The sequence below is a fragment of the Triplophysa rosa genome, linkage group LG18 (genome assembly GCF_024868665.1).
Source record: "Triplophysa rosa linkage group LG18, Trosa_1v2, whole genome shotgun sequence".
Lineage (NCBI taxonomy): Eukaryota > Metazoa > Chordata > Actinopteri > Cypriniformes > Nemacheilidae > Triplophysa > Triplophysa rosa.
Window position 1 is genome coordinate 18,537,984 of NC_079907.1, and position 14,273 is coordinate 18,552,256.

Genomic DNA, 14,273 nt, shown 5'->3' on the forward strand with positions numbered 1-14,273 from the left:
GTTCTTTTAATCAAGCATCAATTAATGGAAATACAATAACATAGATTTTATACACTTACCAGTTTTGTTAGGCAGAGCCAAACCAGTTTAATGTTCAACCTGGACTTTTATGCAAACACTGGCAGCCATCTTAGGTGTGACATCAGCAGGGTCACAACCATTATACCTGCCAATATTAATTGTTTGTGGTAAAGTTTATATGTTGAATGGTGAGATATTGTTGAGGTATGCATGTTATTTATCGTAGTAATATGCATGTTTATTTCAATTGTGGTTCACAACTATGTGCATTACGTATGGGTTTTACCGCCAACATGGTATGATCCGGAGGCGGAGCCTAGGATATAAAATGGCTCCCAAAGCACCATGAGGGAGGTTGGAACATGCTCAGAACAAAGAGTAAAGTCGGTTGGTTTAGAACACATGTGTCAATTACAAGGCCCCGCGGGCCAGAAACGGCCCGCCACTACTTTTAATCAGGCCCTCCAACAAATTCTGGTTATTATTTTAATGTGGCCTGTTTGCTGTTTACGTTAGTGACAATACAACATTGACACGCAGGTGGCGCTGTCGTGCTCTACTCAACACTAATTATATCAGAGAATACTGGGTGATAACTGTATACAGCGTAAAAAAAGCTAAAAGGTGGTTAGCACAATGGCTAAAAAAAGAAAAATTGACAGCGAATATCGACAATTCCAACAAAGATGGGAAACAGATTATTTATTCTGTGAGTACAAGGACAAGCCAATGTGCCTCATATGTCAAGAGTCACTAGCAGTTTTTAAAGAATATAATCTTAGGAGGCATTTCGAAACGAAGCATGACCAATATGGATGCATGGACATGGATATGCGGCAGCGAAAAGTCAAAGAACTGAAACACAAACTTCAGCAACAACAAAACATGTTCACTCGCATGAACAGTCATAGTGAGGGAGCTGTGAAGGCAAGCTTCATAATTGCAGAGGAAATAGCAAGAGCATGCAAGCCGTTTACAGAGGGAGAATTTATTAAAAACTGTATGGATAAGGTATGTGGTGTTGTTTGCCCGGACAAAAAACAAGCCTTTGCTAACATCAGCCTTTCTCGAAACACTGTGGCTAGTCGAGTGGATGAGCTGGCCTCTGACATACAGGCCCAGTTAAAAGATAAAGCTAAAAACTTTGTTGCATATTCACTGGCCGTAGATGAGAGTGCAGACAAAACGGACACTGCCCAGCTCTCTATATACATTCGAGGGATAGATGCACAGTTTTCCGTCACTGAGGAACTTTTGGATATAAGAGCGATGCACGGGACAACATCTGGACAGGACATTTTCTCACGAGTGGAACAGTGTGTCAGTGAAGCAGAATTGCAGTGGAATAAACTTGTTGGTCTTACAACGGACGGTGCACCTGCGATGTGCGGTGAGTTCCGTGGCTTGGTCGGTTTGGTTAGAGAAAAGCTGGGGCACACAGGTGAAAACCTGACAGCCTACCACTGCATCATTCACCAGGAGGCATTATGTGGAAAGGTGCTGGATAAGGGACATATAATGACAGTTGTAAACAAAACAGTAAACTTTATTCGTTCACGGGGTTTGAATCACCGGCAATTCAGGGCACTTTTAGAGGAGGAACATTGCGTGCATGAGGATGTGCCATACCACACAGAAGTGCGCTGGTTAAGTCGGGGTAAAGTGTTGCGACGATTTTTTGATACTCGCACTGAGATCGCGCGATTCATGGAAAGCAAAAATAAGTCCATCCCCGAGCTCGAGAATGAAAAATGGCTGAGCGACTTGGCATTTATGTGTGATATAACGGAGCACCTCAACAATCTAAATGTAAAACTCCAGGGTCGAAAGCAGCTAATCACTGAAATGCGAGACTCGGTAAATGCGTTTCAAATGAAACTGCGCCTGTGGGAGGGCCAGATGCGCCAAGCGAACCTGTCTCATTTTCCCGTTTGCCAGTCAGTCAGTGACACGGTCACCATCACATTCCCGACTGAACTGTATGCCGACAAACTGAACACACTGAAAGCGGAATTCAGCAGGAGATTTGCTGATTTTGAATCACAGAAGTTCAACTTCGACCTGTTTGCAAATCCATTTGTAGTTGATGTTGACACTGCACCCGAGCACTTGCAAATGGAACTAATTGAATTGCAATGTAATACTCATCTAAAAGCCCAATACCAGTCAGTTGGGGCAGCTGAATTTGCACCTCTACTCCCTGAATCGATGCCACACCTTCGCCTTCACGCTGCACGCATCATGTCTATGTTCGGAAGCACCTACTCCTGCGAGCAGATGTTCTCCATAATGAAGCTGACTAAAACATCCCACAGATCCCGCCTCACAGACGAGCATCTGGTCTCTGTATTAAAGGTAGCCATGGCAAGGGACATTAACCCTAGAATAGACAAGATCATTTCTAAGAAAAGGTGCAGAGTGTCTGGTAAGAGTTAAAAAGTGGCATGTCTAATTTGTTTAGATTTGACATAAGTCCATGAATGTGTCCTTTCAAGTTCAAGTTGAAAGCCAGATAATGCAATATCAGACAACTTGTTGACTGTTTTGCTCTATCATACAGTTTTGCTGTAAATTTCTTGTTTTGTTTTGAGAAAAAAAAGATACTGCATGTGACAAAAATGTGTTGCATTATGAAGTTCTGAAGTATCTCGAAAAAATGAATTTAAAACTTTGTTATTTTAATTAATAGTTTTATGCAGTTACTAGTACACTTACATTTATTCATTAAACAAAAGAATGCTGTAAAATGTATGTCTGGCCCCTGAATTTATTACCAACCCTCAGCATGGCCCTTAATAAATTTGGATTTGACACCCTGGTTTAGAATGTTAGAGTAAGACTGGATATGTGCAAACAGATGCTGTTCAGACCTGTGTGGTTTAGCTGAATGAGCCTGTATATTGTTGCATTTTATTTACTTTGTTATTTTGATACTTTGCTGTTGATGCATTCTTGGCTGGCTTTTTCATATTTGAAAGAGGAGGAACCATTAAAACTCTCTTCATCATACCTACAATCTCTTATGTGTCACTTACTAACCCATTGCTCGGGACATCCTGTCAACAGTGACAATCAGATTTGCATCTATAACAGAAGCATAAAGGTTTCCTTTTACAGAAACACTTTTCCAACTGCTTCACAGTGTAACAGATACACAATTCTGAAAAGATAAATAACAATCTGAAAAATAATGAAACAAAGGAGCAAAAGTAGTAAAAGTACATAAAGTTTATGTTCAGACATACACAATAAATTAGGGCAGAAACTAACGATTATTTTAATAACCGTATAATTGGACGATTGTTTTTTTGATTAATCGGATAACAGGCTAAACAGTTTTTAAATTGATCTTTTGCTTATAATAACTAAATAAGAATTCAAATAAGGCTATTTATTGTATTCTTTGAAAAGTGAGTTTCACTTATGTAGTCTAGAAATTTGACATTTAAAACCTTTTATTATGCCATGTCTAATGTTATTTTCTTTCGCTCCCACTGGAGGGCGCTGTTTGTCAAAGGTTGAGTTAAAGTCCAGTTTGAAAAAACTTTATTTGTTATGCTTTATAGTGCGGAAGCTTGAAAAGCACAGCGGCCATTTCTCAGCAGAGAGATTGCGTGTTCTTCTTCCAATCTGTTGTGTAAGCCCCTTAAAAAGCTTTGCTTGTAAGTCTATAATTTATATTCATTGTTTATACTTTGTGTTTGTATTTATTTGGTTCATTTAAGTAAGCATTCGTTGTATTGTTTGCTTTTTCACAAAAAATGAATGTAACGGAGATTGTATCACATGATTGCACTCAAGCAAAAGTAAAAAGAAAATTTACTCATCCGAGTGGTCATTGAAGCTAATCTGTCATCTCCTTGAATGTTGCTCTGGTAATGATGCTCGACAGACCGCGGTGCAGGTGGTATACCTAATTAGCAAAACAAACTTGTCAAGTTTTAAACAATAAAACTTCTTTAAATATCCCAAATATAAGTAACAATCGAGTTAGCCAGAGAGTGCTGATGAGGAAATAAACTTATTTTGATCTTTAAAGTTATACATTTAGATTATTCCCTTTCCTTCAACAAAAAGTATTATTAACATTATTTATTGTTATCAGAATAAGACGAATAAGACGTATCACATGATATACTCGCGTTGTATTTTTTTGTTCTTTTCCCACTTAGGCCTACTTTAAAACGAATGCTTAGTTTGTGGTTCATTAATATTTAATAAAAACACAACAATAAAATTAGCCCATGTTAAACATACCTTTACTGTGCATTTATAATTAAAATATTATTGAAAAAAACGAATAAGATGGATAACAGATATTATAACGCAAATAAATAAAAAATCTTTGGATTTTCCCCTTGCTTTAAGCATTTTTAGTTTGTGGTTCACATTTTATGAAAACATCATTAAAGTAAAACAAAGACAAACTCATTTACATTGAACGCTCAAATTATTTTTTATTAACTAACGTTCTTTTGCGCTTTTGTCTCTGTCATCCTGTCAATCATTGCGCTGTTTCAGTGTCCACACGCAATATCTCCGGTGCTCTGTGCTGCGCGCTGTTTGCAGAAGACGCAACTGCTCGCGTTATGTGAAGGACACGGACCTGACGTTCAAACTGCACAGCTCGCGTTGTCATATGGGGACAAACGCGTCCGACGATTAATGAAGAACCCGATAATGCGTGATAGTGGGAGACTTAACAGCTTTAACAACCGTCTCAGACTCTTCAAACTCAACTTACTTTATTTATATAGCGCTTTTACAATTTTCATTGTTACAAAGCAGCTGTACATGAGACACATTGACTACAAGCAAAACAATCAAAGTTGTACCTGCAAAAACAAGAAAAGGTTGAAAACACAGAAGACAGACACACCCACACACAAAACACTCCACACACACAACACGCACCAAATGCACACAACACACACACGCACACACGACGACACACCCCACACACACACACAACACACGTACGACACACGACAAACCACACACACACACACACAGAGAGCACACATAGACTCAAACGAGAAGAGCACACCACCAACACACGACACACACACAGCACACACACACACACGACGTACGTACACAGACAAGTATGCACACACACACACGCTCAGTGAGCCGCTCCGGTCAGGCAGATAGTGCAAAAACAGTATGCAAACGGTGGCGAGGAACCCAAAACTCTAATCGAGAAAAAAAACCTCAGGAGAACCCAGGCCCAACCAGGGGATTCCAGTTCCCCTCTGGCAAAAGCTGCTGCCTCTGCACAAGCTCCAGAGAACTTGCACAACAAGGCTAAATAAAATAAATAAACTTAATAATAAAATAAATTATAGTTTAAGATTATCATTAATAATCTAATAGCATTTGAAATTTTGTGGTGAAGACATGTCAAGAGACCGCGTCCTTCTTTATCCAGCTCTATCATCTCAGCTCTTGTCAGGTCCCCACTTCCCATTCTCCGCTCTACCATCAGGTCAGGCCATGAACTGCATCCTGCTCGCTGTGGTAACCTTGGAACAATGAGACAAGACTGGCTGAGAGTAGAGTACTGTTCTGTACTCTTTGATGCAACAAGTACATCAGTTGTGTTTTTGGTTCCGGTTGATCTAACTAATGCAGCCTAAACCCTCTGAAGATTTATATTATGGAAGAGTAGTGTATGCAAGATTAAAAAGATGCGTCTTTAGTCTAGATTTAAACTGACAGAGTGTGTCTGCCTCCCGGACAGTGCAGGGAAGACTATTCCAAAGTTTAGGCGCTAGATAGGAAAAGGATCTACCACCTGCACTTGATTTTGAAATTCTAGGTATTACCAACTGACAGGACGCCTGAGAGCGTAATGCACGTGAAGGACTGTAATACAAAAGGAGTTCATTCAAGTACTGAGGAGCTAAACCATGTAGGGCTTTATAGGTAATAAGCAAGATTTTAAAGTTAACGCGATGCTTTATAGGTAACCAGTGCAAGGTTGACAGAACCGGGCTAATATGTTCATACTTTTTTGTACGTGTAAGAACTCGAGCTGCCGCGTTTTGGACCAATTGGAGTTTTTGTAATAAGCCTGCAGGGCAACCACCTAACAGTGCATTACAGTAATCTAGTCTTGATGTCATGAAATGCATGAATTAACTTCTCTGCATCTGAGATTGACAGCATATGACGTAGTTTAGATATATTCTTAAGATGGAAAAACGCAATTTTACAGGTGTTGGCGACGTGGCTCTCAAATGACAGATTACTATCGAATAGAACGCCAAGATTCTTTGCTGACGACGAGGGTTTTATGGAACATCCGTCAATAGTTAAACAGTATTCTTGGTTGTTACTTATAGCAGTTTTCGGTCCAATAAGTAACACTTCCGTTTTGTCCGAGTTCAGTAATAAAAAGTTGTTACTCATCCAGTTTTTTATATCGACTATGCATTCCATTATTCGATGGAACTGTTGTGTTTCATGAGGCTTCGAGGAAATATAAAGTTGAGTATCTCAGCATAACAGTGAAAGCTAACTCCGTGTCGCTTTATTATATCTCCTAGAGGTAGCATGTATAATGCGAAGAGCAGAGGCCCTAAGAACTGAGCCCTGTGGTACACCGTACTGGACTTGCGATTTGCGTGACACCTCATTGATTTATTGCTACAAATTGAAAACGGTCGGATAAATAAGATTTAAACCATTTCAAAGCTATTCCCTTAATGCCGACATAATTTTCGAGTCTATGTAGGAGTGTGCTGTGGTCAATGGTATCGAATGCAGCACTAAGGTCTAGCAGCACCAATAACGAGATACAACCTCGGTCAGACGCCAATAGCAGATCATTTGTAACTCTGATCAAAGCAGTCTCTGTACTGTGACATGCTCTAAATCCAGACTGGAATTCTTCATTGATGTCATTCCTTTGGAGGAAGGAGCATAATTGAGTTGAAACTACTTTTTCAGAACTTTAGATATGAAAGGTAGATTCGATATAGGCCTGTAGTTCCTAGTTCTCTAGGGTCGAGTTGGGGTTTTTTGACAAGGGGCCTTATAACAGCCACCTTATATGCTTTAGGCACATGTCCTAATGTCAGAGATGAGTTAATAATACCAAGAAGAGGATCTATAATTTCTGGGAGCATCTCTTTCAGTAGATTTGTAGGTATAGGGTCTAGTATGCATGTTGTTGATTTAGATGATCTAATAATTTTAGACAGCTCATCTTGATCTACGGTATAAAATAATTGCATTTTCTCCTTAAGGGCGCTGTAGTTAGTTTGTTCAGCGGGTTTCACTTCTGATTGCATTGTTATAATTTTTTCTCTAATATCTTGATTTTATTGTGAGTAGTTCATAAATTCATCACTGTTATGCTGATATACAGGATCAGAAGTCACTGACGATTTATTTTTTGTTAATTTAGCCACGTGTTAAATAAAAACCTAGGGTTGTGCTGGTTTTCTTCTATTAGTGATGAAAAGTAGGCGGATCTAGAAGTTATTAGGGCTTTCCTGTATTTTCGAATACTATCCTTCCATGCTGTACGAAATACCTCAATTTAGTTTTCTTAAAGTTGCGCTCCATTTTTCGGGCCGCTTTCTTTAGAGCCTGAGTGTGTTCATTATACCACGGTGTGGGGCTGCCATTTTTAATCTTCTTTAAACGTAGTGGAGCAACTTTGTCAAGCGTTACCGAGAAGGTGGAATTAAAATTTTCAGTGGTAATGTCAAGATCTTCAACGTTATTTCTCATGATTTGAGACATGGGCAGATTATCGAGAAACGCATCTTTGGTAGTTGAAGTTATTGTTCTACCATATTTGTAACAATGAGTTTTATTTGCAGCCGTAGGCCAGTGAAGCAAACATAATACCAGATAATGATCCGAAATGTCTTCACTCTGCTGAAGGATTTTAACGTCGTCCACATTTATACCGTAAGACAGTATTAAATCTAAAGTATGATTACGAAGGTGAGTGGGTCCTGACACATGTTGACTAATGCCCATGGGGTTAAGAGTGTCTTTGAAAGCCATTCCTAAGGCATCTGTAACGTATCTACGTGGATGTTAAAGTCACCAACGACAAGGAGTCTATCTGCGGCCAGTACTAGTTCTGATAAGAACCCACCAAATTCTTTAATAAAATCTGTGTGGTGCCCTGGAGGCCTATATACAATAGCTAGAATCAATTTAAAAAGTGTTTATCTTTAGTATTAGGTGTTGAAACATGAAGAACCATGACTTCAAAAGAATTATATTTAGAGTTCGACTTCTGGGAAATGCTAAGAGAGTTATTGTAAAGTGCTGCGACACCTCCCCCTCTGCCTTTTAGACGAGGCTCGTGTTTATAATAATAATCTTGGGGGACAGATTCATTTAAAGCAATATAATCATCTGGTTTTAGCCATGTTTCTGTCAAACAGAGCATGTCTATTTTATGATCTGTTATCATATCGTTAACAAAAAGTGCTTTATTAGAGAGAGATCTAATATTTAGCAATCCGAGTCGTAACAGTTGATTATCTGTATTTTGTTCATGTTAGTTTGTTTAACGTTTATTAAATTACTTTCAAGAGGTTTACGCATTATTTTATGTTTGCTAATCCGGGGGACAGACACAGTCTCTATTTTGTGATGTTTGGGGGAACGGATTACTACATGTTGTACATTTTGTGTATTCTGCGACGTGAGACAGCAAGCAGACAGTTGGTTAAGCCATACTGTCTGCTCCCTGACCTGGGCCCCAGCGAGTCAAGTTTTAGCATTAGCATTAAGACTTTTTGCCATATTTCTAGACAGGATGGAAGTCCCAGCCCAGGAGGGATGGAGACCATCTCGTTTCAACAGGTCAGGTCTGCCCTCAAAACTCTTCCAGTTATTTATAAAAACTATATCATTCTGCAGGCACCACTCAGACAACCAGCCATTTAGTGATGATAATCTGCTATAAATCTCATCACCACGATAAGCAGTGAGGGGGCCAGAGAATATTACAGTGTCTGACATCATGCTTGCGAGCTCACACACCTCTTTAATGTTATCTTTTGTGATCTCCGATTGACGGAGTCGAACATCATTTGTGCCGACGTGAATGACAATCTTACTGAATTTACGATTAGCCTTAGCCAGCACATTTAAATTTGACTTGATGTCAGGCGCTCTGGCTCCCGGTAAACATTTGACTATGGTGGCTGGTGCCTCTATGTTAACGTTCCGAACAATAGAATCACCGATAACTAGGGCACTTTCAGCAGGTTTCTCAGTCGGTGCGTCACTGAGCGGGGCAAACCTGTTCGAGACTGTAATCGGAACGGTCGAGTGATGTTTTGTCCTGCGACTACGCAGTCTCACAGTCACGAAGTTTCCCAGCTGCGGGGGATTTTCAACCGGAACCGAGCTGTGTGCGCTAATGTTGCTCGCATCCAAAGTGTTTTCTATCGTCGTTAAACTCTTACTATCCTCAGATAAAGATTGGATGCGAGACTCTAATTCTAAGATCTTCTCTGTCAGCCTAACTATTTCCCTGCATTTATCGCATATAAAGCCCTCGCAGCTGACAGAGAAGGCTAAGCTAAACATATGACATGAGGTGCAAGTAACAATAATAGGAATAGAAGCCATAACTCACCGATAAATTATAATAATAATTATAACAATTATTAGTATGGAAATCTCAGTGAATCGGCCATTTGTGATTTCGTTACGGAGATAAAGGATCGGGGGTTTTACATAAGTTTTTGTTATTTTTCTATGGCATCTGATAGCGGTTGAACCCGGAAACGGTATACGTCCATAATGGTGCGTGACGTCAGGCTTAACAAGCGGATTGGATGTCAGGCTTATTAATATACGAATAAGCATTCATGAGCTGCTTTGCATTGACTATTTATGGGTAAAAATGGGCGTGTACAGGGCGGGATATGAGGCTGATTCACTTACGCACACTTGCAGGTAATCTGTGATTTATAAAGGGAAAATTGCGTGCAGGTGTGCGTGCGCAAGGTTTTATAAATCTCAATTTTTGTTTGCGTACGCCCTTTTCAGCATTCTGTCGTAAGTTCACTTTTAGGAAGGTTTCTACGCACTGTTTTATAAATGAGGCCCCTGTTCTGCGCTTTGGGAATTTGACTGTGAAAGAGTGATTGGTTGACATAATAACTTGATTAAATAAATTATATATTTATTGAACTCGTTTAAAATGCTAGACAAAAGTGAAACTAAAACGTTTTAGATAATGACTTTTTCGTTATATTTTTTATAACGTTTTATTTAAAAAAACGTTAAATAATATTTTGGCACAATGGCGCCCCCACTTGTGCGGCACCCCTATGCACCGCATATACTGCATACCCCATTTTTGCGCCCCTGGCTGGATTGAGTTACCTGAGATCATTGCGCTTTCATGATTTGGCTTCAAAGGGGCCATGTATTAGTCAGCAACACTGTGTGCAAAGGAGCACGCTCAGTTTTTCTCAGCTGCAGAGCCAGACCTTTTGTTAGAAGGTTGTGTAGAATTTCAAGATTCAAGAAAAATGCCACACGACCACAAGAACTTGGCAACAAGTAAAAGTGAAATGTAAGAATATCAACGCAGGCTCATTACAAATATGTACCTCTGCCTATGTAACCAAGCAGTATGGGGAAAAGATTATAAGAGAAAATTGTAGCAGACTACGGACACCCTTTTACCAGGGAAATAGGAAGTTACCCACAAAGGCGAGCACAGGTTCATTAGTGTAAAGAAAGGGCACAAGACGTGGATATCAAAAAAACAAAACTTTATTATATACACAATCAATAAAAGTCTCTTTGAAACCTCACATCAACGCATAGACAATTTAGGCACATAATGCACTCGCATTCACACACGGAAGAAGCAAAGTTTGCCAAGGACAGGTATGCTAGCCACAGAGCCTGAGATTCCAAGTCACACTTACGCACGCACGCGATGGAATTACATGTGCTGGTCATATAATTAGAATATCATCAAAAAGTTGATTTATTTCACTAATTCCATTCAAAAAGTGAAACTTGTATTCATTACACACAGCAGCAGTGTAATGAATGAATATAATATACAAGTTTCACTTTTTGAATGGAATTAGTGAAATAAATTTTTGATGATATTCTAATTATATGACCAGCACCTGTATGATTCATTTGAGTGATTCATTCACCAAAATGATTCGTTCACTGACATTTCTATAATACGCCAGCAGGTGGCGAAAAAGAGTTGTTTGTCAACGAATTAATGACCGTATAAACTGAAAATGATTACAGGCTTTACTAAAATGTACGTCTCTAATCTACTCAAATAAAATAAGTGGTTCAGATGACCAAAGCACAAGATTTTCTTGCATAATCAAAAAGTTAATTGTTTGGTCATTTACACATTCATAAATCTGGGATTATGTTAAACATAAAGTTTATGTATTATAAATAAACAAGCGTGCACAGTAGCCTACCTGTAACTGTGCTTTGCATCCGCTTCCTGCTGATTGCTGAACGAGACTCACATGCTAAATGACCGACCCACCCTGTACACTCGTTCATGAATGACATGTACCAGTTTGTTCAATTCGTTCACGAACAAGAATCAGCGGGTCTCGTTCAGACTCAACACAGGCTTGTTCGTTCAGTGAAGGGCGTATTCGTTCAGTACATTCAACCAATCATATGCTCTGTCAAAGCTCACTCTCGAATGCCATTTGGCTCGTGCTTTAGACACTCTTAAGCAAAGACGCTCTGTACTTGAGGGAGAGATTTCAGTGAACGAGAAATATGAGTCATTGCCTTTCGTGAATGAGAACGATTTGTTAACTTAAAAGACTAGTTCAAAAAGAACGATTCGTTCACGAACGAAACAACTAGATCACACAGCAATCCACGGCACTCTGTGACATAAGGCCCACCACATGAGGCTAGTTGTCTACACTGGGCCTTAGCCCCTAGAACACAAAAGAAACAGTGAATCAACACTTCTGCATAAGCAATGATTCAAATCAAATACACTATAACAAATGAAAAGAAAACTAAATAGGAATGAACAACGTAAATAAGCAAAATGAAACAAAACTCTCCATTGGATTGCAACTATTGGAGAAATCAACAGCTTCTCAGGAGGACAAAGAATGGCCTAAAGTAGGTAGGGATGCACCGAAATGAAAATTCTTGGCCGAAGCCGAACATGATGTGAAACACTTGGCCGAAGGCCGAATAATACCGAACACCGAACATGTTTTTTTGCATTTCTTCTATTTATTAAGCTATTTTTTTCACTATTGCACAAACTGAATAGTCAAAATGTGCTTTTTATAATTTGTCTTGCTTTTCAATAAAATACAATACAACTTAATATAAAATTGAGCAAAACAAAGTAAATTCAAACAAAAAATTGAGCCCTCTCCCTTCATGAATAGCCTATATTAATTAGGCCTATGACTGCTAAAAGAATGTAATGTAAGTTACTCTGTACCCCTACAACAAAACAGTTCATTAAAAAGTGTCATTCCACATTAGGCCTATAAGATAAAAACACGAATAAACTAAAACTGTTGGATTATTATAGGCTACATTGCAAAATGATTTGAGAAAAAAAAAACATCCAATGCAAGCAATTCTGACTGATGCTGACTGACAACCATTTCAGTTCACGTCTCTCCTCCAAACTCCGCCCACAAAAGATGACCGTTCTCTAAGAAGGTGCACAGAACATACTTTGATAAGTTGGTTTAGTACAGGGAACTGTGTGCACGCGACCACTGTATGATGTCAAAGGATGTCGCGAGCGGCGGGATACTGTCAGACAGCCCGCTTCCGTCTGAAGTAAAGTTACCGACCGGTAAAGACGCTTTCATTCGGAAATTTACTTCCGTGCGGCAAGTCCCGTGCTGTGTCTTTCTCTGGCACTTTAAAATGCTCCACACACACGCACGCACACACATGTCTGGTTTATTATCTCCGTGGGGACAGTCCATAGGCGTAATGAGTTGTATACTGTACAAACTGTATATTTTATCCCCTACCCCTAACCCAACCCCTAAACCTAAAGATCATGTTTTAGATTATTAAAAATGATTGTTCTGTACAATTTATAATCTTTTGTGCTCACGAGGACCTCAATTTTGGTCCCCACAGTGACACGACTCCCCATGAGTTGATGTGCATTCAGGTTTAGGTCCTGAACACACACACGAACACGCACGAACGAACACGCACGAGCACACACACAAAATGTTTGCGGCAGTAATAAAGCGCACGCGCCTCTCTCTCTCTCTCGCTCTCTCTCTCTCTCTCTCTCTCTCTCTCTCTCTCTCTCCCTCTCCCCCATTTTTTGCATTAAGATCAGTACAATAAACATAAAATGTGACATAAAAATTCAAATGTGTGAGTATAATCATAACTGAGTGTGTCAGAATAAACATGCAACACATACACGTGAACATTCTGGCCAATGAGAATAAAGTGTGTCATCATCAAGGCTTTCGCAGCCGATTTTGAACAACACGCCCTTTTCACATGACGTCACGCATGTTCCGTTCTGCCGCGAAGCACTGTATCATTACTTCCGCTAGCACTCCAGTTCATAAGGTGGCGGTAATGCACCTATAAGCTGATTTGCCAACCGCCAGTAAAACTCAAGAAGAAGAAAATACTTCCGCTAGCGCCTCAGAATGGAGTTTACCAAGTGGCTTGCACATCTGCCACAAATACGTCTAGATGAAGTACAACGTCTTGCAGACAAATTTTCGCTAACTACAAGGTCAAAGCTAGAGAAAGGATACAAATTAAAGGATACAAATGAAGTGCTTGCATTGAACATAATTGTTCCAATTGATATTAAAAAATCATTGCTTTCTTTTACGTGTATAGACCCCCTGGTCCCTATACTGATTTTCTGAAAGAGTTTGCGGACTTCCTATCGGACCTATTGGTTAACGTTGATAAAGTACTAATTGTAAGAGACTTTAATATCCACGTAGATAGTGCTAACGATGCATTAGCAGTGGCATTTACAGAGCTACTACACTCTTTTGGAGTAACACAACACATCAATGGACCCACTCATCGATTTAATCATACACTAGACTTGATTATATCTCACGGTGCCGATCTAACCAATATAGATATTATACCTCAAAGCGACGATGTCACCGATCACTATCTTATAACATGTACACTGCGCACTGCAGAAATCAGCCACTTAACTCGTTATCGGCAGGGTAGAACAATTACCTCGACTACTAAAGATAGTTTCGCAA

At 39.5% G+C, this 14,273-nt stretch overlaps 2 protein-coding genes across 2 annotated transcripts in view; both read left to right on the forward strand.

Moving 5' to 3' along the window:
• The first annotated feature begins 657 nt into the window (after positions 1-657).
• Positions 658-2,564, forward strand: LOC130569562 (general transcription factor II-I repeat domain-containing protein 2-like). The gene has a single exon (XM_057359282.1). It carries the CDS (start codon positions 658-660, stop codon positions 2,455-2,457), a length of 1,800 nt encoding a protein of 599 aa, XP_057215265.1. The 3' UTR covers positions 2,458-2,564.
• A 922-nt stretch (positions 2,565-3,486) lies between these two features.
• Positions 3,487-14,273, forward strand: part of ca15b (carbonic anhydrase XVb) — a 28,280-nt gene continuing 17,493 nt past the window's right edge. Inside the window, exons 1-2 of the mRNA XM_057359283.1 lie at positions 3,487-3,538; positions 3,588-3,683. Coding sequence (XP_057215266.1) covers positions 3,487-3,538; positions 3,588-3,683 — 148 coding nt within the window. The remainder of the gene's footprint in view (positions 3,539-3,587; positions 3,684-14,273) is intronic.

Excerpts from the sequence above, each read along its gene's own strand:
- LOC130569562 (XM_057359282.1), top strand. The coding sequence starts at position 658 with ATGGCTAAAAAAAGAAAAATTGACAGCGAATATCGACAATTCCAACAA.